Source organism: Pristis pectinata, chromosome 5 (assembly GCF_009764475.1).
Source record: "Pristis pectinata isolate sPriPec2 chromosome 5, sPriPec2.1.pri, whole genome shotgun sequence".
NCBI classification, from domain to species: domain Eukaryota; kingdom Metazoa; phylum Chordata; class Chondrichthyes; order Rhinopristiformes; family Pristidae; genus Pristis; species Pristis pectinata.
This window is the reverse complement of record NC_067409.1, coordinates 15,527,723-15,555,336: the sequence shown is the minus strand read 5'-3', so window position 1 is coordinate 15,555,336 and position 27,614 is coordinate 15,527,723. Positions and strand designations below refer to the sequence as shown.

The following is a 27,614-nucleotide window of genomic DNA, read 5'->3' as shown; positions in this document are numbered from 1 at the left end:
GCTTGCAACGAGTCAGCGCGCTCCGGCCCCATCTTGTTCCAAAAGAGCAGTGAGGGAGGAGCTGCAAGGTTAAGTACAACATATAAATTTGTGGTGGGTACAGGGGGAACGAGCTGCCAGAGGAAGTGGTAGAGGATGGTGCAATTACAAACTTTAAGACGTTTGGACAGGTACATGGATAGGAAACGTTCAGAAGGATGTGGGCGAAATGCAAGGAAGTGGGATTAGCTCAGGAAGACAACTTGGTCGGCATGGACAAGTTGGGCCGAAGGACCAGTTTCTGTGCTGCATAACTCTCGGAAACTGTGACAAAATGCTGCACGTCTGACTGTCACAGGAGAAAGTATCGGGTGTGGAGAGAGGTATCGATGCAATAACAACGTCCTTTGGTCACTTCTGCCAACTACACTCAAACCTCGAACGACGCCACGACAGTCTCCGCCGACCCGCTCCAGACTGTCTGTCTTCACCGGCGCCGCCCCATCCCGCTCCTCATTGGCTCACGCCGAGGAGGGCGGTCACCCGGGCTCGCACGCGGCCGCTTCTCACTGGCCGAGAGGCGGCGGGCGGGAGGCGTGACGCAGCTCACGCGCGGATGACGATGGACCGACGTGGCAACGTTCGCAGGCTGCATGCAGGGGGAGGCAGGTCCGCTGGCCGGGACGAGTGGGCGGGGCTGATGTCGGGGTGGAGGCGGCGCTATTAGGCCGGCGGCCTCTCGCTGCCTCGGGTTGCCTTGAAGTCCGCGAACCCGGTGATTTAAATATTAACTCGAGGGAGGGAGGGTGACTAGTTACTTCATAAATAGGGCGGCTCGGAGCGGACCTGGACGCGGCCAGGGGGTGGAGAGAAACTTTTCGCTCTGTGGCCGGCATCGGGCTCCGAGCGCACCGGACCGCCCGCTCGGCTGTGGGAGGCGGTTGGCAGCGCGGGGATCAGCCATGGGCTCGCCGCCGCGGTGGGACGTCGCGCTGGTGCTCGCGGGGCTGCTCGCGCTCTGCCCCACGCGGGCACGCGCGGAGAGGGACGCGGAAGTGTACTGTGGAGGTGAGTGATTAAACCAAGGGGGGAGGTTGGTCCCTGTGTGGCGACCCTGTTGGTTGGGACATTTGGGGGCGGCGTGGTGGTGGGAGGGGGAGGTTGGGACATTTGGGGGCGGGGGGGGGGAGGTTGGTCCCTATATGTTGACCTTGTTGGTGGGGTGTGTGGTGGACAGCACCATGGCTGGTTGACACAGGAGACATGGGGACAAGTTATTTCCCTTTAACTAATGGGTCAAGTCGAAACAACACACAAGAAATGCTGGAGGAACTCAGCAGGTCAGGCATCATCTATGATGAGAAATGAATAGTTGAAGTGTTTCCGCACCAAACGTCATCACAATGAAGGGTCTTGACCCGAAACGTTGACTGTTTATTTCTCCCCGTAGATGCTGCCTGACCTGCCGAGTTCCTCCAGCACTTTTTGTGTGTATTGCTCCAGATTCCAGCATCTGCAGAATTTCTTGTGGGTCAATTCAAAAGTTGAGTTTGTCATATGCGCAGGTGTAATGAAAAACTTGCATCAGCAGCATCACAGGCACACAGCATCAGATAAGCAACATTCACAAGAAAATCAAATCTAACATAAATTGTACACAATTTTTGCAAGAAAGAATGCAATTAGAACAATAAAAACAAAGTCCATTGGAGTGCAAAGTGATCAAAATAATCATAATGTGGCTATATTGAGGTAGTGATTATTGTGCAGGTTGGGTCAAGAACTGAATGGATGAAGGGAAGTAGCTGTTCTTGAATCTGGTGGTGTGGGACTGCAGGCTTCTGTACCCCCCCACTTGATGGTAGCTGCGAGAAGATGGCTGTCGGATCCGGTTATTTTCAAATCTGCAGGTTCTTTCAGGAGTCCAGGAATGAGTTGAAAATGACTTGGTGCTTCACAAAATTTTTTTGGAGAACTTTAAAACAAACAAACAGTCACAGAGCACATGGCAGTAGCTTTACTACCAGGAGATGAACCGAGACAAAAGGAACTAAAGATGAGCTAGGGCTTGAGGGGTGGGAGGAAAGAGAGCAAGAGAGTGATTAACAAAAAATGACACCTTTTATTCCTGAGATAAGAAGTACTCCTTAGCTTACAATAGTCCAATCAGGAAACCTATTAGATACCTGTGGTCAAACGAACCAATGAGAAAACGTGTATTCACCTGATGAACGAAACAATAAGCTCGGAAGCGGCCATTCCTTGTGCAGCCACTTGAGGTGTATTAAACACTATGTATGTTTAAAAAATAACTACTTAAAACAGTCAAATCCAACATGTATAGCCTGAATGGTAGGGATCTTTGATAAATGTTGCCGCCTTGATGCAACGTCTCATGTATTTGATATAGTGCCTCAAGGATGAGAAAACAGTGTTAAAACATTGTGCAAAGGATGTAAGATGGGTTTCAGGAAGATCTATGATGTCGAAGTTATGATTTGGAATTCACTCTGAGAATGGTGGAAGTGGCATGATCAGTGCCTTCAGAAGGGATAAAAATAGAAAATCCTGGGGATATTCAGCAGGCCAAGTAACATTTGGAGAGATAAGTGGTTGCCCTTTCAATTCAATGACTCTTTAACAGAACTGGAAAAGTGAGAAAGCAAGTTGCAAAGGAAGGGAGGTGTGGGGGGATATCAGTGATGGGGTGGCAACTAAAATCATTGAGGTGACACAATTGCTCTTGGACGCATTGGGAGGGCTTGACAATGAATGGGGATAAAAAATTTTTTTAAGGGATGCCTTTTGATATTGTAACCAGCCAGAGAGAACTGAGTTCTCCTTTTGGTTAAGCTGAATGGTGCCACAGCTGTCAGTGCCCAAGGTTGAATTTTGTTTTCAAAACACATTGTTTATCCTCCACAAATAAACCTACAGATGCTGAAAGTTTTAAATCAAACACACAATGCTGGTGCCTCAGCAGGTTAGACACCATTTGTGGAGAGGGAAGCAGTTAACATTTCAGATTGACAAAAGTTCCATTTGTATTTCATTGGTTGAGAGTATTGTTGAAAGATGCCCTTTTCTTTTAGAAGAAGCGCTTCAACCTTGATCGCCAGTTTAACAAGTAGCTAAAAGCATCTTATTTGAGTTCAGTGCTTTACAATAAGTGAAGTAACTTGTGGGGTCCTATACAGACTGATAGGATAAGATATCTTTATTAGTCACATATACATCAAAACAGTGAAATACATCTTTTGCGTATTGTTTTGAGGGCAGCCCACAAGTGACACCATGCTTCTGGTGCCAGCATAGCATGCCCAGAACTTCCTAACCCATATGTCTTTGGAATGTGAGAGGAAACCAGAGCAACTGAAAGAAACCCACGCAGACACAGGGAGAACTTATAAACTCATTACATACAGTAGCTGAAATTGAACCCAGGTTGCTGCTGCTGTAATGGCGTTACACTAATTGCTAACTACAGAACTATAGGGAAATTAAACAAACTTTGTCTTCACACAAGACACAAATCTCCCAGAAACAGTGGGAACTACACATTTTAGAGAAAATAAGCAGCTTAAAGAGATGTGTTAGAAAATTAGTGGAATTAAAAAGTGAAAAACCTCTAGGACCAGATAACCTCATCCTAGGGTTTAGAAGGATGTGATTATAAAAATTGTGGATGTACCTTTATCTTCCAAAGTTCCGTGGGTTTTAAGGTGATTGGAGGAAAGTATAAAGGGGCTGTCAGGGGTGAGTTTTTTTTAAGCGAGTGGTGGGTGTGTGGAACACCCTGCCAGCAGAGGTGGGGGCAGATACATTAGGGACATTTAAGTGACTCCTAGACACATGAATGATACAGGAATGGAGGGTAATGTGGGAGGGAAGGGCTAGATAGGTCTTAGAGCAGGATAAAATGTTGGCACAACATTGTGGGCCGATGGGCCTGTACTGTGCTGTAGTGTTCTATTTTCTCATAGTTCCCATGGATTGGAAGGCTGCAAGTGTTTAACAGACAGAAAACTTAATGACAGACCAATTATTAGTAGAGAAAATACTGGGATTTATTATTGAGAACATGGCAACAGTTAACAATCAGGATCTGGCATTGTGAAAATGGGTTTATGAAAGGGAAATAATGCTGGAATCACTTGAGGTTTCAAACTGGTAGAATAATCAATTGATACTGTGTTTTTGAATTTTCAGATGGCATGTAGGTGCTACACACAAGATTATTAGACAGAATTAGAGCTCAGCATATTGGGAGCTATGTCAGCATGAGTGAACAATTGTTACCAGACAGAAACTAGGTCATAAATGGGTCATATTTGGTTTGGGAGACAGTGAGAAACAGGCTTTGTCCAAATGCATCTATGCCAACCGTCATGCTTGCCTATACTACTGTTACTTCCTACATGAATTCATATCATTCTATGCCTTTGCTCATTTCAGTACCTATCCAGATGCCCCTTGGATGTTGTTACTGCTCCTGCCTCCATCTCCTCTGGCAGCTCATTCCAGATACCAACTACTGTGTAAGTTACTTACTAACCATGCTAATTTCATCCCCTGTTGTTTGTCATCAAGGTTAATGACTTAGATGAGAATGCAGGAGCATGGTTAGTAAGTAGCAGGGGATGCAGCATAGATCACTGTGGCCTCTGATCTGAAAAGTAACCCTCCACTACTATGCTCTGACTCCTACCACCTACCCAGTTTTGTATCCATTTGGCTAGTTCACCCTGGATTCCATGTGATTGAACCTTCCAGACCAGCCTATCATGTGGGACCTTGTCAAAAGTCTCGCTAAAGTTCATTTGACAACATCTGCCACCGTGCCTCATCAATCCTCTTGGTCACCTCCTTTAAAAGACGAGAGCAAAAATGAGATGCTATTTCCCACAAAGCCTTGCTGACTATTCCTAATCATTCTTTGTTTTTCCAAATGCAAGTAGATCCTGTCCCTCAGAATCCCCTCCAGTAACTTTCCCACTGATGTTGGGCTCACTGACCTACAATTCCCTGGCTTGTCCTAGGAACCCTTCTTTAAATAAAGGCAGAATATTGGCCATCCTCCAGTCTTCTGGTAACTCAGCTGTGGCTAAGAAAGGTACAAAAATCTCTGCTAAGCCCCCAGCAACTTCTTCCCTTGATTCCCACAATGTCTGAGGATGCACTTGGTCAGGTCCTGGAGATTTATCCACCTTTATGCACCTCAAGACTACCAACACCTCTTTTGTAATACCAATATGTTTCAGGACATCACTCTTACCTGAATTCCCCAGCTTCCATGACCTTCTCCACAGTAAATACAGCTGAGAAGTTGTGAGTGAGAAAACAGATTCGATGGATCTCAAAAGCAAGGACTCTGAACACAGTCTGGCAGTAAATGATTTTATTTACAAAAGACAAGTGTGGGAAAATGGTAACAGGAATAACACACACAATTTATAGCAAGTGTGGGAAAATTGCACTGGGATAAAATACACACACACTCAAAACAAACTAGTACCTACAATCAAGGAAGAACAATATGATACCTGCCACCCCTTCACTCAGTGGAGGCACAGCTCTGTGCTACTAGGGACACTAACTAAAACACTCCCAACCCTTTAACAGTGCACACCTCAAAGATTTCTCCAGTGCTATTCCACGGTACTCAGTCTGGAGCAAAGCAGGGTGGTCCCTCAAAGGTGGCAAGAGAGAGTGAGCTGAGCACATGTGGCGCCCTTTATAGGGCTGGTGGGTCCAGCCTAGGTAATTTACAGGGGGCCAATGGCTCGGTGCCAGCAAGGACTAATTGATTACGAAGGCCAATGGCTCAAGGCCAAGTACAAAGGTACTTAAAGGGGCCAATGGTCAGGTGTGGGGCGGGACGGGACCAAACCAAACCTTGATTTGCAGTGGTTGGTCTTCTGACCAGGTAGTGGGTAGTGCTGTCACATGACAGTCACGACCCTCCACAATACAGAAGTATTCATTTAAGGCCTCGCCCATCGCCTGTGGCTCCACACGTGGACAAACACACTGATCCTGAAGGGAACTATTCTCTCCCTAGTTACTATTTTGACCTTAATATACTTATGGAATCTCTTTGGGATTCTCCTTTACTTTACCTGCCAGTATAATTTTAGCCTTTGACTTTTTATTAAACTTTTGTAGCCTGGGTTTTGTCATGTATTGAGAAAAGATATGGACAAATTTTGTGCAAAATGTTTTTAATTTAACCAGTCTTTCTAAATTATCATTATAAACTTGGTTGCCACTATTTTTGGCAGATCGAGGTAACAGGAACATGAAGTGTAGCTTAACTATCTTGCAAATGCTTTTCAAATGTAGAGTCAAATTCTGTTTGTTTCATTTGTCCTTGTATCAAGATCATGTGTACCTAATTTTAGTGACATTTAAACTCATTAATTTTATGCACATTTGTTGAGGTTAAATATTAACACTTATTTGGGACATTTCAACGAACTATTGCTAAGGTGTGAATTCGTGAGCATTTGAAATTTTGCAATGGTATGTGCCACTATTGTAATTAGTTCAAAAATTGAGAATTTGAATTTCAACCAATTCCACTGCGTATAGTCTACATTTGCTTTTAAACTAATGAAACCATGCTGGTTTAAATACACTAGATAGTTACTGGCAATTTTTTCACATTTATAATTAAAACAGAAACCACCTTTGTAAACTTGCCATGCTGTAATGACTGCTTTCTCCCAGTTAATGTGTGGAGTTGTTACAGAGGGACACTACTTGCACGGCAAAATATTGGCTGCTAATTTCCATTACAGATCTGTGCACTTCTTTTGGTTTGAAAGGCTTCATAATGAACATTTCTTCTAATTGTATTCACATGCACTTAAAACGTTTCAAAATTATTCCTGTGTTCCTCTTTTCAACAGTTAAAATTTTACTTTTTAACTACATCAATGGGATAGAATTTCAAAAACAAATAGCACATGCTAATTATACACTTTGAATTATGAACACACAAAACTAAGCTTGTGACTGTTACTTTGAAGCAAAAATAACTTTAAATGCATGATCTTCTTGCTAGATGATTTTTTTCCATCCTGCACCACCCTGCCAACACCACCATTTTGATTATGCTGGAGCTATGGTACAAGAAACAAAAGCTGTGGAATAACTTAGTTTTTTGTACAATTTCTTGTTTAAACAGCAGTTGTGCATACTTCAAATGTTGCTACCATTGAAGTTGCTTTAAAATGAAGCCCATACAAAAGACTTGTATTTGCATAGTTCCTTTCACAACTTTTGGAGGTCCGAAAGCATTTTGCAGACAGTGAATTAATTATGAAAGGTTGGAAGGCTGATAGCCAGCTTGTACACAACAAATTCCCTCAAATAGTAGCAGGGTAATAACAGATAGTTGGATGGTAATTGAGAAAAATCTCGGCTAGGAAACAAAGGATGGTTGTATTTGCAATACTCCGATCTCTGGCCCCAGTTTTACTTGGGAAAAAATACTTTGTATTATTTCTGTTTTGAAGCCACGAAAGGTTACCTTAAGTATTTTAAGTTGTCCATTTCCCTTGTTTCTGCATGCTACTTCCAGATAGCTTTGGGACTTGCATTTCATCCTTTCCCCTCCCCTCTGTTTTAATCTAAAAGTTTTAATGTTGGTGGAAGGAGGGGAGTAGCAAGATAAGGAAGGAGTTGCTGGTTTGTCCTTTTTATCTGATGCTGATCAACAGCTTTCATTTTAATTTGTAGTTTTTTGGTATTGTTTGGCTGATGAACTGTGTCCTTCTAGCCTTAATTCTGTTCCATAGTTAAATTGGGCAACAAATTGATTATTCAACAATGCTGAGAAAATTGTAACCTCATTTCCTTCATCAGTGCAGAAAATCTACAGCATAGACAGAAAAACATGCTCTTTCTCTTCCCACAAATGCTGCCTGACCTGCTGAGTGCTTCTGGCATTTTCAGTTGCTGTTTCAGATACCCAGCATTTGCAGTCTTTTTTTATTGATTTTCAAGGAGTTGCATTATTATAAGGCTTATTGACTGCACCTCCTCATATGCAGGTTGTTCTTCCCTGCTATGTCTCGAAGCAGAATGAATGGTAGCTGAATTTCACTATTAAAATTCAGTTACAAAATCAGTGCGAACATTTTTTGCAATGTGGTGAAATATGTCAGATCAACACAGCATTTATTAAATCCACGTGGAATACTATATTGAATTTTGGTAATCACACTTCAGAGGTAGTTATCTTGGTAAACAGATCCACCAGAGCTTAACGGCGTTAAAGAATAGGATGAGTTAAATAAACTAAGTGAAAGTTTTAAATTGTGTTAGCTTCCATATGCTAGGCAGTGTTAAATTAGTTTGTGCAAAGTGTTTGCCTACAATTGGTGTTCGCATAGAAAGCAATGACCTAGAGAAGAGTAGAATACATGTCACACAATGTGAAAAGCTGTGTCCTAGATTAGAGTAAAAAGGCTGAAAATCAGGCCACTTGATTTAAGGCATATGTGTGGGGGGAGAGAAGGAGAACTACTTTTTAAGTAAAGGGATAGGTTTCACTTGAATTAGGCCACCATTGATCCCTTGTAGAAAGGATATTCAGCAAAGAAGAAGGCTAACTATCCATTGAGTCTTCTTTGCCTGGTATGGTTTGAGGATATTTAAATTAGAGGTAGACCAAAAGCAAATTGAAGAGACAAAAGGTGTTGGTGATTTGAAGGAAGAAAAAAATTTAAAATACTCGAGGGAATTTGTTGTGGAGCAATGATTTGACAATAAACTAAATATGGCAAATATGTAGATAACTTTTAGTTAAGTAGGCTTCTTGTGTACAGAGAGCTTTGATTCATTGTTTTATTGTATAACAACAAAATGGATACATGTTGGTGCAAATTCTTTACAATCATTGCAAGTGTTGCTTTTCTGTTGTGTGATGCGTTAAGCATATCCTGCATGTGATTAGTGGAAAATCCTAAATTTTATTTGTAGTTGACATCAGTGTTGTGCGGTATTTTATCTTGTGAATTAAGGTACAACTTGGTTACATTTACATCAACGTGGATAGATTTTGGTGCTTTGTAATCTCCATTTTCTTGAGTACTGATTAGCTATTCCATAGCTTGTAACATTGGCATTTAGCATTTTGAGTCTGTAGACAAAATAAATAAACCTACTAAATTTATAAGCAGAAAAAAGCTGATTCCTTTATCTGCTCACCATGATGACTGGACCAGCATTATAGCTGAGCATTTTCTTTCCACATTGCACTAGTTCTGCAGCAATCAAAATCCCAGTGAAAGGAAAATGAAAGTTTAATAAAAAATGTAAACTGAATATTACCTACAAAAATGCTTGCCCTCTACATTGTGCATTCTGTCTTGTCAGGAAGTGGTTCAGGTCCACCTTGGACATCTACCATACCAGATAAGAGATGACATAGACATGGCTTAACATGATCTAATTACCACCATTAATCCATTTGGACTTGCCCAATCAGGTGTATTCCCTTGTTCAACCCATCCCTTCCCCGCCTTCTGTCCTCCTGAACAATATTTTCCTCTTCTCCATTCTGACGAAGAGTCCTAGACCTGAAACATTTTCTTTCCACAGATGCTGCCTGACTTGCTGAGTGTTTCTGGCATTTTCTGTTTTTATTGCAGAAGCAGACCAATTTGGTGATTTATATTACACTACCTTTTTTCAAGGCATATTTTATTTGAGTTTCATTGAATTGCTTTTATCATTACAGTGCAACAAAAATTTTACTGAGTTGTATGGCTGACCAATATGTGTTTTCTGGTGTATAATTCTCCATTTTCTAAAGGTTTCCTTTTCTTGAATAGAAGCTTAAAGACTTTCAGTTGGTGGTAAAATACAATGCATTTCCATGTGGTGCATTTAACCCTTTGAGGTATTGGATGCCTTTTGATTGGCTTTCAGTTACCAGATAGGTAGCTTCCTAAAACTATTATAAGAACAGAGCAGTTCTGCTTTTGACTTTGCAAATATTTTTTTCTCGATGAGTGTTTGATATTAAATCACTGTCAAAAAAAAATCTTTCACCTCTAGAAATAGCCAGTGGTGGTTTTCCTGTACTTCAGCTACTGTGATGAAAGTGCCTTCTGTCATAATGGCCATTAGCTGTTTCTCGTCCATCTGTTAAGTGAAAGTCACTACTGTTAAATAAATGCAGTCTAAAATTGAGATTTTAAAATATATTTAAGGGTTAATATTTTTCATTATCAAATAAATTCCAGTCTGAAACGTGTCATTTATGCCTGTCTGAAACTTCCAAGGAAACATTGGAGAAATAATGACAGATGGTAACAAAGTAAAAGGAACCAAGTAGAGCTCAAGGCACTGCTTGGATTTGAGTTTCCATCCTGGTGTTTCTGTTCTTTGGGGTAGGTGTTGAAATGCTGTAACCTGAGAGTATTTTCACAGACAGTGGATTGACACTTCTTGGATAACTTGTTGGGAATCTTAAAAAAGTGATTCTGTTTAAAGATGTTGTATTTGAGTTGTAGTACTCTTTGATTCTTCTGAGGACCCTCTCAGTTGCATTATTTAAATATCATATCCTTTCTCAGGGCAGAATGGTGTTACTGACTTTGGGTCAGTGGTGCTGTTTGTATAACTGGTTGGCTAAAGATAAATTTTTCTTTCTTCTAGTCTTTTGAATGTTTTTAATTTTGGGAATTGATTTAATGATTGTTAAATCTTTTACAGTCCATAAGATAATCCATTATTGTAGTATGGTTCTTATTGCCTTTGTATGTTGTAAGGTCCAGTCTGACCCCTGTCCTATTCTTTAGCCACTTTCCCTTTGTTTCTTGAGCTTTTCTTATCATTTATACCACAGGTGCCCACTCGACACTGGAAATTTATTAATCAGAGATCTTTCCCTAGAAAAGAAAAGCCATTGGTTTTGTATTCATTCTATTTTTGTCAAATAACACTTAGAGGATTACTTTTGATGTACATTCTATTCTGTATTCTGTTATTGCTTGTCCCTTGTAATACCTCAATACACTGATGTGATGAAATGATCTGTATGGATGGCATACAAAACAAAGTTTTTCACTGTACCTTTGTACATGTAACAATAATAAACCAATTTACCAAGTGTGATCATTGCCCCGTATAATCAAATGGAAGGCAATTGACACACAATTTTTAAATGTGTTATAATTCCTGCAGTGCATCTTCAGAAAAGGAGAATAGAGACTAAGAATTGGTGAATAGCATACTGGGGTTTATTGAAAGATTTTGGCGTTTGAAAATGGGGAAGTATTGTTACATTTAAATGGATGTTGGTAAGGCCATCTGTGTACAGTTTTCACCTCTAAGAAAGAATTTGTTTGCATTGGAGGTGGTCCAGAAGAGACTGGTTCCAGGGCTGGTAGGATTCTCCTAGCACAAACTGCTTAATAAAAATAGATCTGTATTCATTGGACTATGGAAGAACTGAGGGGTGATCTAACTGAAATACATGAAATCCTAAGGGGGCATGATAAAGATCCTATGGTATTATTTCCAAGTGTGGTACAAATATTCTCAGTGGTTCGGCCAAAATTTTCATCACTCAGCTATTATTTGGCCATTATCATATTGCTATTTGTGGAAACTTATTACAGGCAGCTTGCATTTGAACCTTGCATCAATAGTATATCATGTTGGCTGATCAGAGACGGTCAATATTGCTTTGTGTGGGGGAAATTTGGTGTCATTGATTGTTTTGAGGAAGTAACTAAGAAAATTGAAAGTGGGGTGGTAGATGTCAAATGCCCTAAAGTCCATTTAGACAACAAGGTCTGCACAGAAGGTTAGGGCAAATGAGATCCAAAGCAAGCTGGCTAACTGGATGCAGATGCAAAATTTGTTTGGTGATGGTAGGTAGATGGTGGTGGTGGAAGGTTGCTTTTCTGATTGTAAGTCTGTGACCAGGGGTGGGTGCTGGACCCTTGTTTGTACTGACTTGGATGTCATTGTTGTAGATGTGACTAAGTATGCGGATGACATGCAAATTGGTGGTAGGGAGAAAGGTTGTTTAAGGCTACAGGAGCGTATAGATCAGTTAAAAAGTTGGGTGGAGCATTGGCAGATGGAATATAATCTTGATCAGTGTGAGGTGATGTATTTTGGGAAGTCAGATAGGGATGAAACACATCCAGTAAATGGTGAGATGCTAAGGAATGTAGATGAACAGAAACCTTGGGGTTGAAGTCCATGGTTCCCTGAAAGTGGTAATGCAGGTAGCTAGGGTGGTGAAGAAGGCATATAGCATAATTGCCTTTGTAGGTTGGGACATGGAATATAAATAGTAGGTATGTTATGTTGCAACTTTGTAAAACGTTAGTTGGACCACACTTGGCATACTTGTTTGCAGTTCTGGTCACCTGACTATTGGAAGGATGCAGTCATGCTGGAGAGAGTGCAGAGGAGATTCACCAAGAAGTTGCCTGCATTGGAGTTCTTTAGTTATGGGTAGAGATTGGATAGATTGGGCTTGTTTTCCCTGGAGTGAAAGAGACTGATAGAGGTGTATAAGATTGAGGGACACAAGGTAGATGGTTAGAATATTTTTCCCCTGGTCTGAATATTAAAAACAAGAGAATGTAGGTTTAAGGTGTGAAGGAGGTGTTTTCGAGGGGATTTGAGGAAAGGTTTTCCAAGTGTGGTTGATATCTGGAACTCTGCCGGAGGAGGTAGTGGTGTCAAATACAATTACTACATTTAAGAGACATTCAAACACTTAAATAGGAAGACACAACAGATTATGTAACTAATGTGGGTAAATGTGATTATTGTGGAAAGGCAAAAAGGTTGGCATGGACCTGGTAGGACAAAAGGCTTCTTTGCTGTACGATCCTATGGCTCTGACAATTCCCACATTATGATAGAGTACACATGAAAAGTTCTTTATTGATTGTAAAGAGCTGTGGCACATTCCACAGTTTTGAAATGCTCTTTTTTTCGCTCTTGTAGCTGCTTCGAAGGAATGGGTTTGTCTGTTTTAATACATTTATGCCTCCTGGGGCAAAAAACAGAAGGTGTTGGAATCACTCAGTCGATCAAACAATATTGATGCGGAGAGAAGGATTCAAGAGCAAGAACCTGTCTTTAGAATTGGTAAAGAAAAGTGCTTTTAGTTAGTGGGATCAACTGGAGAGAATAGAAGGAATGTTTGTGATAAGGTGCAGACCAAAATCGATAAGAAACAAAATCTGACACAAGCGGAAAGATAGCAAGAAAGGTACAACCATAGATATATCTGCTTTCTCACAGCCATTCCTTCTGTTCTACCCCCTATGCTGTCTGTGCAACTTGCTTGCTTATTTTCTTTTTTTTTTAGTTATAATGAAGGATCCTCGACCTGAAATGTTGATTCTGTTTCTCTCCTCTTGGATGCTGCCTGAATTGCTGAGTGTTTTCAGCATTTTGGACTCTTTGCTGCTTCTACTCTCTCTCTACACACTAGTGTGGCTAAGCACAGCTCAACACTATCTATAAATTTGCTGATGACACCACTGTTATTTGTAGAATCTTAGATGGTGATGAGGAGGCTTACAAGAGTGAGATGGATCGGCTGATGAGTGGTATCACAACAAATATCGCTCAACCAAGGAACTGATTGTGGACTCGAAGTTGGGAAAACACACACCAGTTTCTCATTGAGGTGTCAGCGGCGGATGAACACTACCTCATTCCTTGCACTATTTTTGTAATTTAGATTCTGTCTTTACACTGTACTGCTGCCACAAAACAGCAAATTTCATGTCATGTGTCAGTGATAATAAATCTGATTCCGAATTGTGATGAGGACTTGAAAGCACTACCCCTTAACTATCTGCCCTTTTCATTGTTTTTGGATAGTTGTCTTGGGATATAGTTTGTGGATTATGAAGAAGGGATTTGGAACATGGCTGAAAGATTGTGAGGATGGTGTTGGGTTGTTGCTTGATGAGATTGTGGAATAGCTCTCCCAATTCAAATGCCAATCCTCAGTTATTTGTGCGAGGGACTGCAGGATCAACTGGATAGGTGAGCCTTTGTTGCATCTACTACCCAGTTTCATGTTGTATGATCATCTTTTCTTAGTTTACTTTAGCAGTAGTGTCACACAACTTGCTCGGTCATCAGAGGTCAAGAATCAGCACATTGCTGTGTGTATGCCAGGACATACAGACCAAGGATGGCAGTTTGCCTTTAACAGATGTTAGTGAACTAGATGTGTTTTTAAGGCAACCTGGTAGTTCTGAACACTTCAGAACATTGTAACTTAAACTTGAATTCAGCAGTTGCTATGGTTAGATTTGAACTTTGTATTCAATATAATGTTAACAGAACTCTCATGCTTTTTTGATTGCAACAGTTTCCAGTATCTGCAGTTTCTTGTGCCTGCCTTTTTGATTGGTAAAGCAATCAGATAACCCAGGAAATTTAAGCTTATCTCCCTCTAGAGGCCAATAGCAGACGCAATGGTGTTGCCTTTTGGAGGAAACTTACGATCTGTCATTTTATTTACACATGGCAAGCAGGTATAATGTTCCAGTAAAAATGACAATTCCAGATTATTGACATGCACATCCTGGAATCTGGTGACTTCAGTTTTAAAGCATAATTAAAGTAATGTTCTCTGGTGCATGGAATGAATGTAGGTTTACTAATCAATTTCTCAGTGAGATTTTTCATTTTACTAAGAATACTGACAGAGAAATTTGTGTAATTCTTTGTCATTATAGTTATGCAACATGAAACTGGGTTCTTTGGCCCACCAAGTCCATGCCACCCTTTTTGCCTATCTAGACTAATCCTTTTATGCCTTGCCTATTTAAGTGTCTGTCTAAATTTCTCTTAAGCCTAGTAATTGTATCTGATTCCACCACCTCTGACTAGGACTTCCTTAGTGCCAGAGGCTTAGATAGGGCAGAATTTATACATGCATCTAGGAGGGTTTCTTGACACAGTACATAGGTAATCCAGCCAGGGAAGAGGTCATACCAGATTTGGTATTGGAAAATGAGCTTGGCCAGGTGATTTGGAGTTTCAGTGGGAGAGCATTTTGGAAACAGTGATCATAACTCCATAGGTTTTCATAGTTTTAGGGCTAAGGATAAGACTGGACCTTGGAGAGTGCAAAATTGGGGAAAGGTAATTAAAACACTCTTAGGCAAGTGCTGGGGAGAATGGATTGGGAACGGCTGTTATTGTGTAAATGCACATCTGACGTGAGAGTTGGTTAAAGGTCATCTGGTAGGAATTCAGGACCAATGTCATTCTGTGAAGAAGAAAGACAGGATGGCAAGGTTTGGGGATCTTGGATGACGAGATGTTGCAAATATCAAAGAAAAAGGAAGCATATGTAAGGTTTGCCGATCTAAAATCAGATGGCTTTTGAGGAATATAAAGGAAGCAGGAATGAATTTAAACAGTGAATCAGGAGGGTTAAAATGTCTCTGGTGAGTAGAATTTAAAGAAAATCCCAAGGCATTTTATAATGCATTAAAAACAAGAAGCTAACTGATGAGAGGGTAGGACCATTCAAGGACAAAGGAGGGAATTTTGTGTCTGGGGCCAGAGGAAGTGGATAAGTACTTTGTATTGGTATTCACCAAGGAGAAGTGAGATCAGGGAGGGGTATGTTGATATTTAAGGGTATCTTAATATTAAGAATGAGGTGACGGGGCTCTTAAAGAACATTTAAGGTGGATAAACCCTCAGGGCTTCATGGGATCTATCCTGGGATATTGAGAGGTAAGAGAAGAGATTTCTGGGGCCATAACATAGACCTTTGTATCCTTTTTAATCACATATGAGGTCCCAGAGGAATGGAGAATAGCCAGTGTTATTCTTCATTTAGGAAGGGCCACAGGGACAAGTCAAGAAACTATAGGCTGGTGTGCCTTACGTCAGTGGTGAGGAAATTATTGAAGAAGATTCTTGGATAGGATCGACTCTCATCTGGAAAAGTATGCACTTATTAGGGATGGTCAGCATGACTTTATGGGGTGAGGTCATGTTTTACAGACTTAATTGAATTTTTTTTAAGGAGGTGAGGAGGATGGTTGGTGAGGGTAGGATAGTGGATGTTGAATGCATGGACATCAGTCAAGTTTTCAACAGGGTCCCGCACAGTAAGCTGATCCACAAATTAAGGCACATGAGATCAGTGGAGACTTGGTAGATTTGGATTCAAAACTAGCCATAGAAGATGGTATTTTCTGACTGGAAGTCTGTGACCAGAGGTGTTCCACAAGGATCAGAGCTATGATGTCTGTTTGTGATATTTATAAATTATTTGGGTGAAAATGTAGGTGGGCTGATTAAGTTTGCAGATGACATTTTAAAAATTGGCAGAGTTGTGGATAGTGAGGAAGGTAGTCAAAGGATGCAGCCAAATCTAGGCAAGTTTGAACTGTAGGTAGAGAAATGGCAGATGGAACTGAACCAAGACAAGTGTGAAGTGTTGCACTTTGGGAGGTTAAATATAAGTATGTAGTAAATGGCAGGACCCTTGGAAGCATTGATGTCCAGAGGGATCTTGGGATGCAAGTCCATACTCTCTGAAAATGGCAATACATGCAGATAGGGTGGTAAAGATAGCATACAGCATACTTGCCTTCATGATCAGGGTGCTGAGTATAAATGTTGCTTGGATTGGAGAGTAATTTAGTTTATTATTGTCACACGTCCTGAGGGACAATGGAAAAACTTTTTTGCATTCCATCCATACTGATAATTCCACAACATCAGTAAATCAAGGTAGTACAAGGCAAAAGCAATAAAAGAATGCAGAATATAATGTCTACTATACGGAGAGTTTGGACCAAACTGTTTTTCTCTGGAGCGTCGGAGGCTGTGGGCGACCTGATAGTGTATTAAATTGAGAGGCATAGATAGGGTAGATGGTCACTCTTTTCCCGGGGTGGTAAAATCAAATACAAGAGGCCATGGCTTTAAGGTGAGAGGGAAAATGTTTAAAGAAGATGTGCAAGACGAGATTTTTTTTTTAGTGATAGGTGCCTGGAATGTGCTGCCAGGTTACGTGGTGGAAGCAGATATGATATCAAAAAGGCATTTAAACAGGCATGTGAACAGGCTGCCAATGGAGGTATATTGAACATGTGCAGACAGATGGCAATAGTTTGGATTGGCTTGATCAGATACATCATAGGTCAAAGAGCCTGTTCTTGTAGTGCACCATTCCATGTTCATATACAGGTCTCTGAATAGTAGCCAGGATGTGGGATATAAATTACAACAGGAGATAGAAAAGGCATGTAAAAAGGGCAACATTACAGTGGTCATGGGGGATTTCAATATGCAGGTAGATTGGGGAAAATCAGGTTGCACTGGATTCTACGAGAAGGAATTTGTAGAACGCCTTTGAGATGGCTTTGTTGAAGGTTGAGCCCATTAGGGCAAAGGCAATTCTGGATTCGGTGTTGTGCAATGAACCAGATTTGATTTGGGGAACTTGAGGTAAAGGAACCCTTAGGAGGCAGTGATCATAATGATAGAATTCACCCTGCATTTTGAGAACAAGCTAAAATCTGATGTATGGTATCACAGCTGAGTAAAGGTAACTACAGAGGCATGAGAGAGGAGCTGGCCAAAGCTGATTTGAAGTGGGACCCGAGCAGGGATGACAGTAGAGCAGCAATGGCATGGAATTTCTGGAGAAAGTTGGAAGATGCAAGATCAGTTCATCCCAAAGAAGCAGCATTCTAAAGGGAGGATGAGGCAATTGGTTGACAAGGGAAGTTAAAGACAGCATAAAAGCAAAAGAGGGCATACAATACTACAAAAATTAGTGGGAAGCTAGAGGATTGGGAAGCTTTTAAGAATGAGTGGAAGGCAACTAAAAAAGCAGTAAGGGGAGAAAAGATGAAATATGAAGGTAAGCTAGCCAATAATATAAAAGGATACCAAAAGATTTTTCACATATAGAGTTAAAAAGAGGCAAGAGTGACATTGGACTGCTGGAAAATGATGCTGGAGAGGTAGTAATGAGGAACAAAGAACTGAATAAATATTTTGCGTCAGCCTTCACTGTGGAAGACACCAGCAACGTGGCAGAAATTTGAGGATCAGGGCAGAAGTGAATGTAGTCACTATTACTAAGGAGAAGGTGCTTGGGGAAACTGAAAGGTCTGCAAGTAGATATGTTACCTGACCAGATGGACTACACCCCAGGGTTCTGAAGAGGTAGCTGAAGAGATTGTAGAGCTACTAGTGGTGATCTTTCAAGAATCACTAGTCAGGAATGGTTCAGAGGACTGGAAAATTGCAAATGTCACCACCACTCTTTAAGAAGGGAGGGAAGTAAAAGACAAATTATAGGCTTGTTAGCCTGACTTCACTGATTGGTAAGATGTTAGAGTTCATTATCAAGAATGAGGTTTAGGGGTACTTGGAAGCTCATGATAAAATAGGCTGAAGTCAGCATGGTTTCCTTAAGAGGAGATCTTGCCTGACATCTGTTGGAATTCTTTGAGGAAGTAACAGGCAGGATAGACAAAGGAGAGTCAGTGGATGTTGTTTACTTGGATTTTCAGAAGGCCTTCGACAAGGTGCTGCACACAAGGCTGCTGAACAAGATAGCAGCCCATGGTATTACAGGAAAGGTACTGACGGATAGAAGATGGGCTGACTGACAGAAGGCAAATAGTGGGAATAAAGGGGGCCTTTTCTGGTTCCTGCCAGTGACTAGTGGTGTCCAGCAGGGGTCGGTGTTGGGTCTGTTACTTTTCACGTTGTATGTTAATGATCTGGATGATAGAATTGAGGGTTTGTGGCCATGTTTGTGGATGATACAAAGATGGGTGGAGGGATGAAAAGTGTTGAGGAAGCAGGGAGTCTGCAGAAGGACTTGGACAGGTTTGGAGAATGGGCAATGAATTGGCAGATGGAATACAGTGTAGGAAATTGTACTGTCATGCACTTTGGTAGAAGGAGTAAAGACATAGACTATTTTCTAAATGGTGAGTGAATTCAGAAATCTGAGGTGCAAAGGGAGTTGGGAGTTCTAGTGCAGGATTGCCTAAAGGTTAACTTGCAGGTTGAGTTGGTAATAAGGAAGGCAAATGCAATGTTAGCATTCATTTTAAGAGGACTAGAATATAGAAGCAAGAATGTAATGCTGAGGCTTTATAAGGTGTTGTTCAGACCACATTTGGAGTATTGTGAGTAGTTTTGGGCCCTGTATCTAAGGAGGGATGTGCTGGTATTGGAGAGGGTTCAGAGGAGGTTTACAAGAATGATTCTGGGAATGAAAGGGATAACATCAAATGTTCCTCATATGGTTCTGGGCCTGTATTCGCTGGAGTTTAGAAGAATGAGGTGGGATCTCGTGGAAACCTACTAAATATTGTAGGGCCTGGATAGAGTGGACGTGGAGAGAATATTTCCAGTAGTGGGGGAGTCTAGGGCACAGCCTCAGAATAGAAGGATGTTCCTTTTAGAACAGAGATGAGGAGGAATTTCTTTAGCCAGAGGGTGGTGAATTTGTGGAATTCATTGCCACAGATGGATGAGAGGCCAAGTCATTGGGTATATTTAAAGCAGAGATTGATAGGTTCTTGATTAGTAAGGTGTCGAAGGTTATGAGGAGAATGGGGTTGAGGGAATAATAAATTGGCCATGACCGAAAGGCAGAGCAGACTCAAAGGACTGAATGGCCTAATTCTGCTCCTATGCTTTATGTTCTTGTGTTCTGTAAGCCATGCCAACCATCCCTGATTAGCCCTTGCCTTTTAAAGATGTTCATAGATCCTATCCCTTGGGGTTTTCTCCAATAATTTCGCTACCATTGACGTAAAGCTCACTGGCATGTAGTTACCTGTCTTATCCCTGCTGCCCTTAAAGGAATAACATTACCTATCCTCCACTCTTCTGGCATCTTGCCTGTGGCTAATAAACACTACCTTGTTATTCCCTGTTTTCTTTTTGCGCTATATTTATTTTTGTCTTTTACTGTGTACTACTGCCACAAAACAACAAATTTCACGTCATATAAGTCGGTGATAATAAATCTGATTCTGAAGGTGCAAAAATCTGTGCTTCCTCTAGCAACTTAGGAAGGTTCTCATCAGGCATCTATCAATCCTTGGGCATTCCATAACATCTAACGTTTCCTCCTTAATACTGATGTGCTCTAGATTGTCCATATACCCTCCTCCCTGAACTTGCTATCTTCCAATGGAAACTCAAAAGACTGCGTATGCTTGAATCTGGAGCAAATGAGATTTGTTTGTTTTTGCTCACTTTCTTCTTTGTCCTTCTCTGTGGTGAAAACAGGTGAGAAATAATCATTTTGGACCTTATTCCACATATTACCCCTTTTGGTCTCTTCAGGGGACCTTTTCCTGTCTGTCGTCTTGCTCCTGATTATAGAATGAATTGGGATTCTCAATCTTTCTTGCCAAGGATATTTATGACTCTTTGCACTCCATATTCCTTCCTTCCTCTCCTGCACATTATTCTTCAGAGACTCTCCTTGATTTCAGTTGCCTATACCTGCAATGTTTTCTTTGTAATCAAACCTTCAATATCCTTTGTCATCCAGGGTTTCCTAATTTTGTTATCTTTGCCTTTCACCTTTACTGGAATATGCTGGCCTTGAACTTCTAACTCTTAAGTCTCTCACTTGTCAGCTGTCATTTTACCTGCAAGCATCTGCTCCAATCTACTTTTGCCAGGTCCCCTGTTGTGCTTTTGAAATTGGCCTTCCTGCAATTCAAGACCTTAACTTGAGCACTAACCTTATCCTTATACCAGGAAGGATTATTTAAATATTTACTTAAAAGCTACATCTGCCATCTCCTTTTCTTTCCCCCTAGCCTTAAGGCCTAAACTTCTAAGCCGAAGGACTGAATTCTAATCTTCGGTTTCTGCCCCAATTTCTTCTGGTGCCCTCTGAATTCATCTTGTCAATGAGGCCCACCCTATCATTGATTTTCATCCCACTAAACAACTGTCCACTGTATTTACTGATTTTCTGCTTAGCTGATAATGTAAGTGGTTCTCTCCGTCTGGTGTTGACCTGTGTGTTTCAAATTTGTTATTCTATCTCCTCAATCTGTACTGATTTTTACAGACCAGTTCCTCATCTCAAACTTAAGCCTTCGAAAGTAATTGTTTTCCAAATCTGGGACTACCTTTCCCATTCAAGGCAATGGATTTCTAGTGGCACATAGTTGAAATTTGTTCCAATTGAGTTTGATTTTTACTGAAGATTCTTGATTGTCCTCCTCAATCTTTAACACATTTCACCACATCTTCCATCATGGCCAGCAATGGCTTCATTTTGTCTTCCACATTGTTGCACGCTGTGCCCACTCCCATTGTTTGCCTTTGGGAGTGGGTACAAGTATGCTGACGTTAGCAAGTTCTAACAATTCATTACCTCTTGTGTCTCCATTATTTCTAAATTTTTGAACAGAAATTTTCTCCAACTATGTGGGAAATCAAAAGCTGTTCACCCAGAATTGTGGTGACTAGTTGTTTGCTCTATTTATCTTGGTTGCTGTGCAGATGGGAACTTGCAGAGATGAGCTGATTTTATCTGTAATGTTGAGGCCCCATGTGGTGTCAATGCTTTCCTGAAGATAAATGGCATCATGTTTAAGAGATGGGCAGCACAAAGGTGCAGTTAATGGAGCTGCTGCCTCATGGCACGAGAAAGCCAGATTCAGTCCTGACTTCAGGTGCTGTCTGTGTGCTCAGTATTCTAAATGAGGTTTCGCTTAAAGTCTGTAGAATCGCAACAGGACTTTGCACTCCATCTCCTTTTGCAATAGGTGCTAACATTCCATTTCCTATCCTCCTTACTTGCTGTACCTATATGTTTACATTATGTGTATCATCAACTATATATCAGTGTACCCATGTATGCCGTTATCTAATCTGAGCTGAAGTGGCTCTGGGTTAAGTTTTGCTTCATTTCTGTGAAGTCACTTGAAGTTTTACTGTATTAAAAGTCTGATGTCGATGTAGCTATGGTGGTGTAGGGAAACATTCTGAAGTTGGAAGTGGGCAATAGCATAAGGCACAATGCTAAAATTAAACTCTTAGCCATGTCTCATCTAGAAACTAATACTAGAATAGATGACAATGCTGTCTTTTATGCTTATGGCAAAGAATAAACTAAATGAATTCCTTTGATTTTATGGTAGAAAGTAGGAAAGTACTGTAACCAACTGATTAAAAGAAGTGTTAAAATGTGCAGTTTCTTGGTAATGTTCCTTCAGAAGAGTAAAATGTGCTGTAAGCTTGCATACATAATTTTGATCGTATTTCTAATATGTGAGCATCTCTGAGAAAAAACAAAGATTTGAACATGTATTCCCATAGCTTCCTACTTCATGATGTTGCATGAAGTACTAGGTTAGAAGCTTTACAAAAACAAATGAAACAAATTTAAATTGGTTTCCCTTGAGTCTTGTGACATTCTGCAATCTCTTAAAAGCCAGAAACTGCCTTCTACATTCCTCTGGAGAGCATAATCCAGCCACTTTTTCTTTTCATTATCCTGTCTGCCTCTAAATTGTTTGACTTGTACATGCTCTGAAGACCCAAAGAAATCGCTTGCATCAGCAGGAGTCTCTGATAATTTTCTGGAATTTTTTCCCATAAACCTCTGCACTTTCTTGACCTCCTTTCTTTCTATTTGAGCTTTAAGAATTGATAGTCCACAGTTGATGGAATGTTTTTTTTCCCTGGTTTATAAATTTAACTTCTCTTCCTAGAGAAACCAGAATTGTTCTGCTTAGAGCATTGAAGATTTAAGAGCACAGTGACTCAGGTTTGATTCTGACCTAGGGTGTGATCAGTGTGAAATTTGCATGTTCTCCCAGTGACCATATGAGTTTTCCTCATGCTCCTGTTTCATCCCCCCTCTGGCGTACTGGTTAGTAGATTTATTAGCTGCTATAAATTACCCCACTGTAGTGAGTGACAGGTGAGTTGTTGGTGGTGGATATGTGAAAGAAAATAGTTGCAGAGGAAGGGGACTCAGCTCTGATAGCAGGCATAGACTTTTGGATGGGCTGAATGGCCTCTTTCTATGTCGTAATGATATGAAAATTTTGAAATGGAGGAACTTTTCCGGAGGTAGGAGTATTGGTAACCAAACAACACAAGTTTAAGATAATTGCGAAAATGTAAGCGTGGTGATCGGGAGGGAAAAGTAGTGCTGCAATGTATGATCTGGGATGCTCTGCGTGGTAGAGTCCGATTTCAATAACTCACAAGCAAATTGAACATATATAATTAAGGAAAACATTTATGGAGAAAGTAGAAGGAACATTAGGGGAAAGAGTAGAGGATGGTTTCAAATCCTCTTTTTTTTGTATATAACTCAATTATCAAGATGAAAGTATAGGCAAGAATTTTAGCAGGAGGAAAAAATGAACTGGCACAAACTATCCTGGAAGAAATGGATCTAATAATGGGTTGGACTGCAAGTTCTTTAGCATTTCTGCAGTTGACAATTAAGTTCACAAGTATTTGAGTGATCTTTTGTTAGTTAAATGGTCATAGTTCAAATTTCTCCTATGCTTCAGTCAGCAAACTTTGACCTATGGTGAGTTATTTTGCCATGTCCATCACTAGTTCTAGGAAATGAAATTTGAACACAAATTCATTTTCAAGTTTGTCTGTGGCTTTTTCCTCCCTGTGTTGTATTCTTGTTAGCTCATTAAACCTTCTTACCCTTTTCTAATTTATTCTTGTATCTGGCTTTCAAAAGCTTCTCCAACAGTCTTTGATTTTTCTCTACCTTTCCAACTCCAATTTTGCATTGCTGCACTCATACTTGCCCTTAAGGTAGGAAGATATTGTAGCATGGGCATGAATGGACATGTGTAAAGAAACAGAGACTCCTTAGAATTTGAGGAGTAAGGGGTGATCTACAAGTTTAATGAGATGCAGCAAGAATGAAGAGGCAGAATATATTAGAATTTAGAGACCCACAATAAAATCAAAGCTTTTTTTTAAGTTGCATTCTTACAATAAATAGCAGAGGAGGAAGCTATTTGTGACACTTTGCTTACAATGCTAAGGTTAATTTCTGGTAAATAGTGTAGACTAGAGCATAAAATTTCAAAATGTGGATAACAAATGGAGGGCAAATGGGCCCTTTGCGTCAATCATCGTGAATCTATGTACTCTAATCCTATGCTAATTCCATTTTATTCTCCCATATACCCATCAATACCCTCTCTAGGTTCTACCATTTGCTTAGACACTTGGCAACTTGCAGCTGGCATTTACACCCACATGTCTCTGCTATGTGAGAGGAAACCAAAATACCTGAGGAAAACCATATGGTGTCTGGGAGATTATTTTTACATTATTTCTCTCTCTCATTCTCAATCCAGTCTGTCCTTATTACCATTATATCTTTGACAACTCTATCTTTTGATTTTTATACTGTTAGCAATATGTCAGTTTGGTTTGTAAGATATTTGCTTGCTGCCTTCATACAACTCCTTGATGCACTCCGATGGTGCCACACAGTTTGTATCTCAGAATTACCAGTGCAAATTGAGGAAGGAATTTCTTGCCTTCAAAAATAGCAATTTTGCAAAAATGAAAATCTAATAATGTTTACTTGCCAGTTTTTGATTTGTTGTAAATTGATGGTTCAAGTACAACAGGATTACAATGCCTGTTGTCTGGTTTGCAGAAAACACTTTGGCTTTTCAAAAACTTAACATATCAACTCGTGACAAGATGTGTAGACTGGTTGAATTCAATTTAAAGTAATTACATACAATAAGCCATAACATATCTTAAAACTTGATTTGTGGTTTTCCCTTCAATGACCAAAAAGATTACATGTAGCTGCTTTTGTCCATTTGTGTTGCTGTAAAATAACACATTATTGGTGGACAGCAAGTAGTAGTGTAGTGGTTGGCACGACGCTATTACAGCGCCAGCGATCTGGGTTCAATTCCCATCGCTGTCTGTAAGGAGCTTGTACGTTCTCCCGTGTCTGCGTGGGTTTCCTCCGGGTGCTCCGGTTTCCTCCCACATTGCAAAGACGTACAGGTAGGTTAATTTGGGTTTAAAATGGGCGGCGCGGACTCGTTGAGCCGAAAGGGCCTGTTACCACACTGTAAATAAAATTTAAAAGCATTGCTCCAAAAAAAACAAACTTAGCAGAGATTTAGTTGATTAAAAGTTGTTGTACTTGTCAGGAAAGTACCACTTCCTTTCCAAACAAGCCATGTCAGAGGCTGCATTCGCCAGTATTTTTAATACCAGTCAAATTTAGCATGCTCTCTCATCTTGTCCAGCAGAAGTAGCAGATTTCTGAATGACGTGAAAAGTAACTCACACTATATAACACTGGGATTTGTATGACTACGATGGTATAGATCTATTTTCTACATTTTTAATCTTCAGGATGGGTGAATATGGAAATATTAGATTGGATTAGGGATTTGTTGGCTACATACTCAATTGAGGCAGCTCAAGGTCAGTATGATATGGAGGCAGAGATAACAAAAGCAAACAATCATAACCAGTAAAATTGCGATACAATTCAATGTCATTTCTGGTGTAAAAGTGGAAATATTCATGGATTTTCAAATTCTTTGAATTAGTTACATTGGTATTTTTTTCCCCCATTTTGTACTTGTAAAGACTGCTAGATCAGATCAAATTGTGAAACAAAAAACTCAGCAGTGCAGATAATATCTGTGGAGAGTGAAACAGTTAACCATGGGGTCAGATTGAGTTCTTCTGCATATAAATAGAAAATCTTTCCAAACTTTGAAATATTCTCTCTTCAGGAGAAGAACAGTAAAATCTGGAGACGTTAAGGAAGTTCAGAGGAATAAGGTTTTTAGTTTTTTTTTCAACTCCCTTATATTTTCATTTCACAATTCTGATTAGTTTAGTAATGTTAAGCTTTCCAAATAAATCAGTGAGCGCATCATTCTTTTTGCCTGAAGAACTTGAGCAACACTAGCCATGCCACTGATGTATTGTTTGTGTTGAACGATGTTCATAATTTAGGATTCCAAAAACTGATCTGTTTTGCCTTTTAATATAAACTTTCTGTGTACATGTTTTGACTTGAATTGCTTTTCATTTAAGTTTGCAGAGCATTAGTAGATGAAATAGACTGGGCAGTTAAGAAAGTGGATCCAAAAAAGACAATTCAAGTGGGATCTTTCCGAATTAGTCCTGATGGCTCTCAAAAACCAAATGAGGTATGTATAGTGTTTAATATGCATAATTTGTAGCCATTTATTCAAACAGCAGTGGTCCACAAATTTGGTAACCTTAATCGTATAGGGTAATAGAATATAAATTGAGTTTACCCCTGGGAAATGGGAATTTATTTTGTAATATGTTGAATGGATTTGAATATGTGAAGTAAATAAAACATTTAAAATATCTTAATGAAATAAGAGAGAAATCCCAAATTTACCCCTCCAATATAACATGTACAACTTTTGAAGTTAATTTTGAAATAATGTGTCAATTGTAAATTCCATTTAAGACAATATACTCTAAAATGAATTTGGACTATTTATTGCAGTGCACTTTTATTTTCCTATCAGTGAAGTTCACCTTCTTTACTTGGACTTCCTTAATCTTTACTTTTTATTACATGAATACTTAACAGAATTTGTGTTAACAGTTAAAGATGGTTCACTAAATGCAGAAGGTTAATTCTAAGTTAAACTTGTACCAGTTTCCCTCTACGAAACAAATTGCATTTTTTTGGTGGGGGAATGAAGTATATCAGTAAAGGTAGAAATTTGGGAAAGTGATCAAAGAATGATGTGGGTTTGAAATCCTACCTAATTTTCAATTACTGTCATGATCCACCTAAACAGAATATTTTGAAATATAATGCATGGCAGAAGAACAAACATTCAAGTAGCATTAACCTTCTGCCTGTAAATAATGAAGTGCTTTTCAATTTTTGAATGTTCTGTTATTTTGGGAAGCCTTCAAGGATGCATGATTTGGATACAAAGTAAGGGGAAGGAAGGAAGGACAGACACCTAAGTGATCTAAGGATAGACATAAAATGAGACAGAGAAAGGAGACGAGAGAATTGTAAGATTAATGTAATATAATAGAAATCTAATCTGAACACAAGTTATAGAAGGTAACTTGCAAGGAAAACATGTAGTGAAAATAGATTACTGACCATAAAAGAGAATGCAACTATTTTGTAAATATTTAAGTCGTAATGAAAAGGGTAATTAAAGGAAGATGAGGCTGAGCAACAAAGACTTTCTGTTGGAGGCAGGGGTCATGGCTGTGCAATGAGTACTTTGCATCTGTCTTCACTGGAAGGCAGAATTATCTTGATACGTAAAAGGGAATAAAATTGTAGGGAATGAGATTTAATTGGATAGTTCGTTCAAAGAATAGATGTTTTCCTGTGCTATATGATTCTTCCCAAGTAAATGTCTATTTTTCAGAATGGAGTAAAATTTCACATAATGCACTTTTCTTCCTTGGATTTGCTAGCTATGTGTCATTTTGGCTTGAAGCATTTTCATATTTTGATTGATGTCTTTTGGTTTAATGCTCATTTTGGACAACACATAACCAAGTCTGACAGTTATTGAAAATGCTGTTATTTGAATTGCTGGTGCTCT

The 27,614-nt window shown here is 39.9% G+C and overlaps 1 protein-coding gene across 1 annotated transcript in view; it reads left to right on the top strand.

The window, feature by feature from the left end:
* The first annotated feature begins 675 nt into the window (after positions 1-675).
* The window catches only part of cnpy1 (canopy FGF signaling regulator 1), a 52,883-nt gene continuing 25,944 nt past the window's right edge, over positions 676-27,614 (top strand). The window contains exons 1-2 of the mRNA XM_052016224.1: positions 676-1,047; positions 26,089-26,204. Of these exons, the coding sequence (XP_051872184.1) occupies positions 942-1,047; positions 26,089-26,204 (222 nt within the window). The 5' untranslated portion in view covers positions 676-941. The remainder of the gene's footprint in view (positions 1,048-26,088; positions 26,205-27,614) is intronic.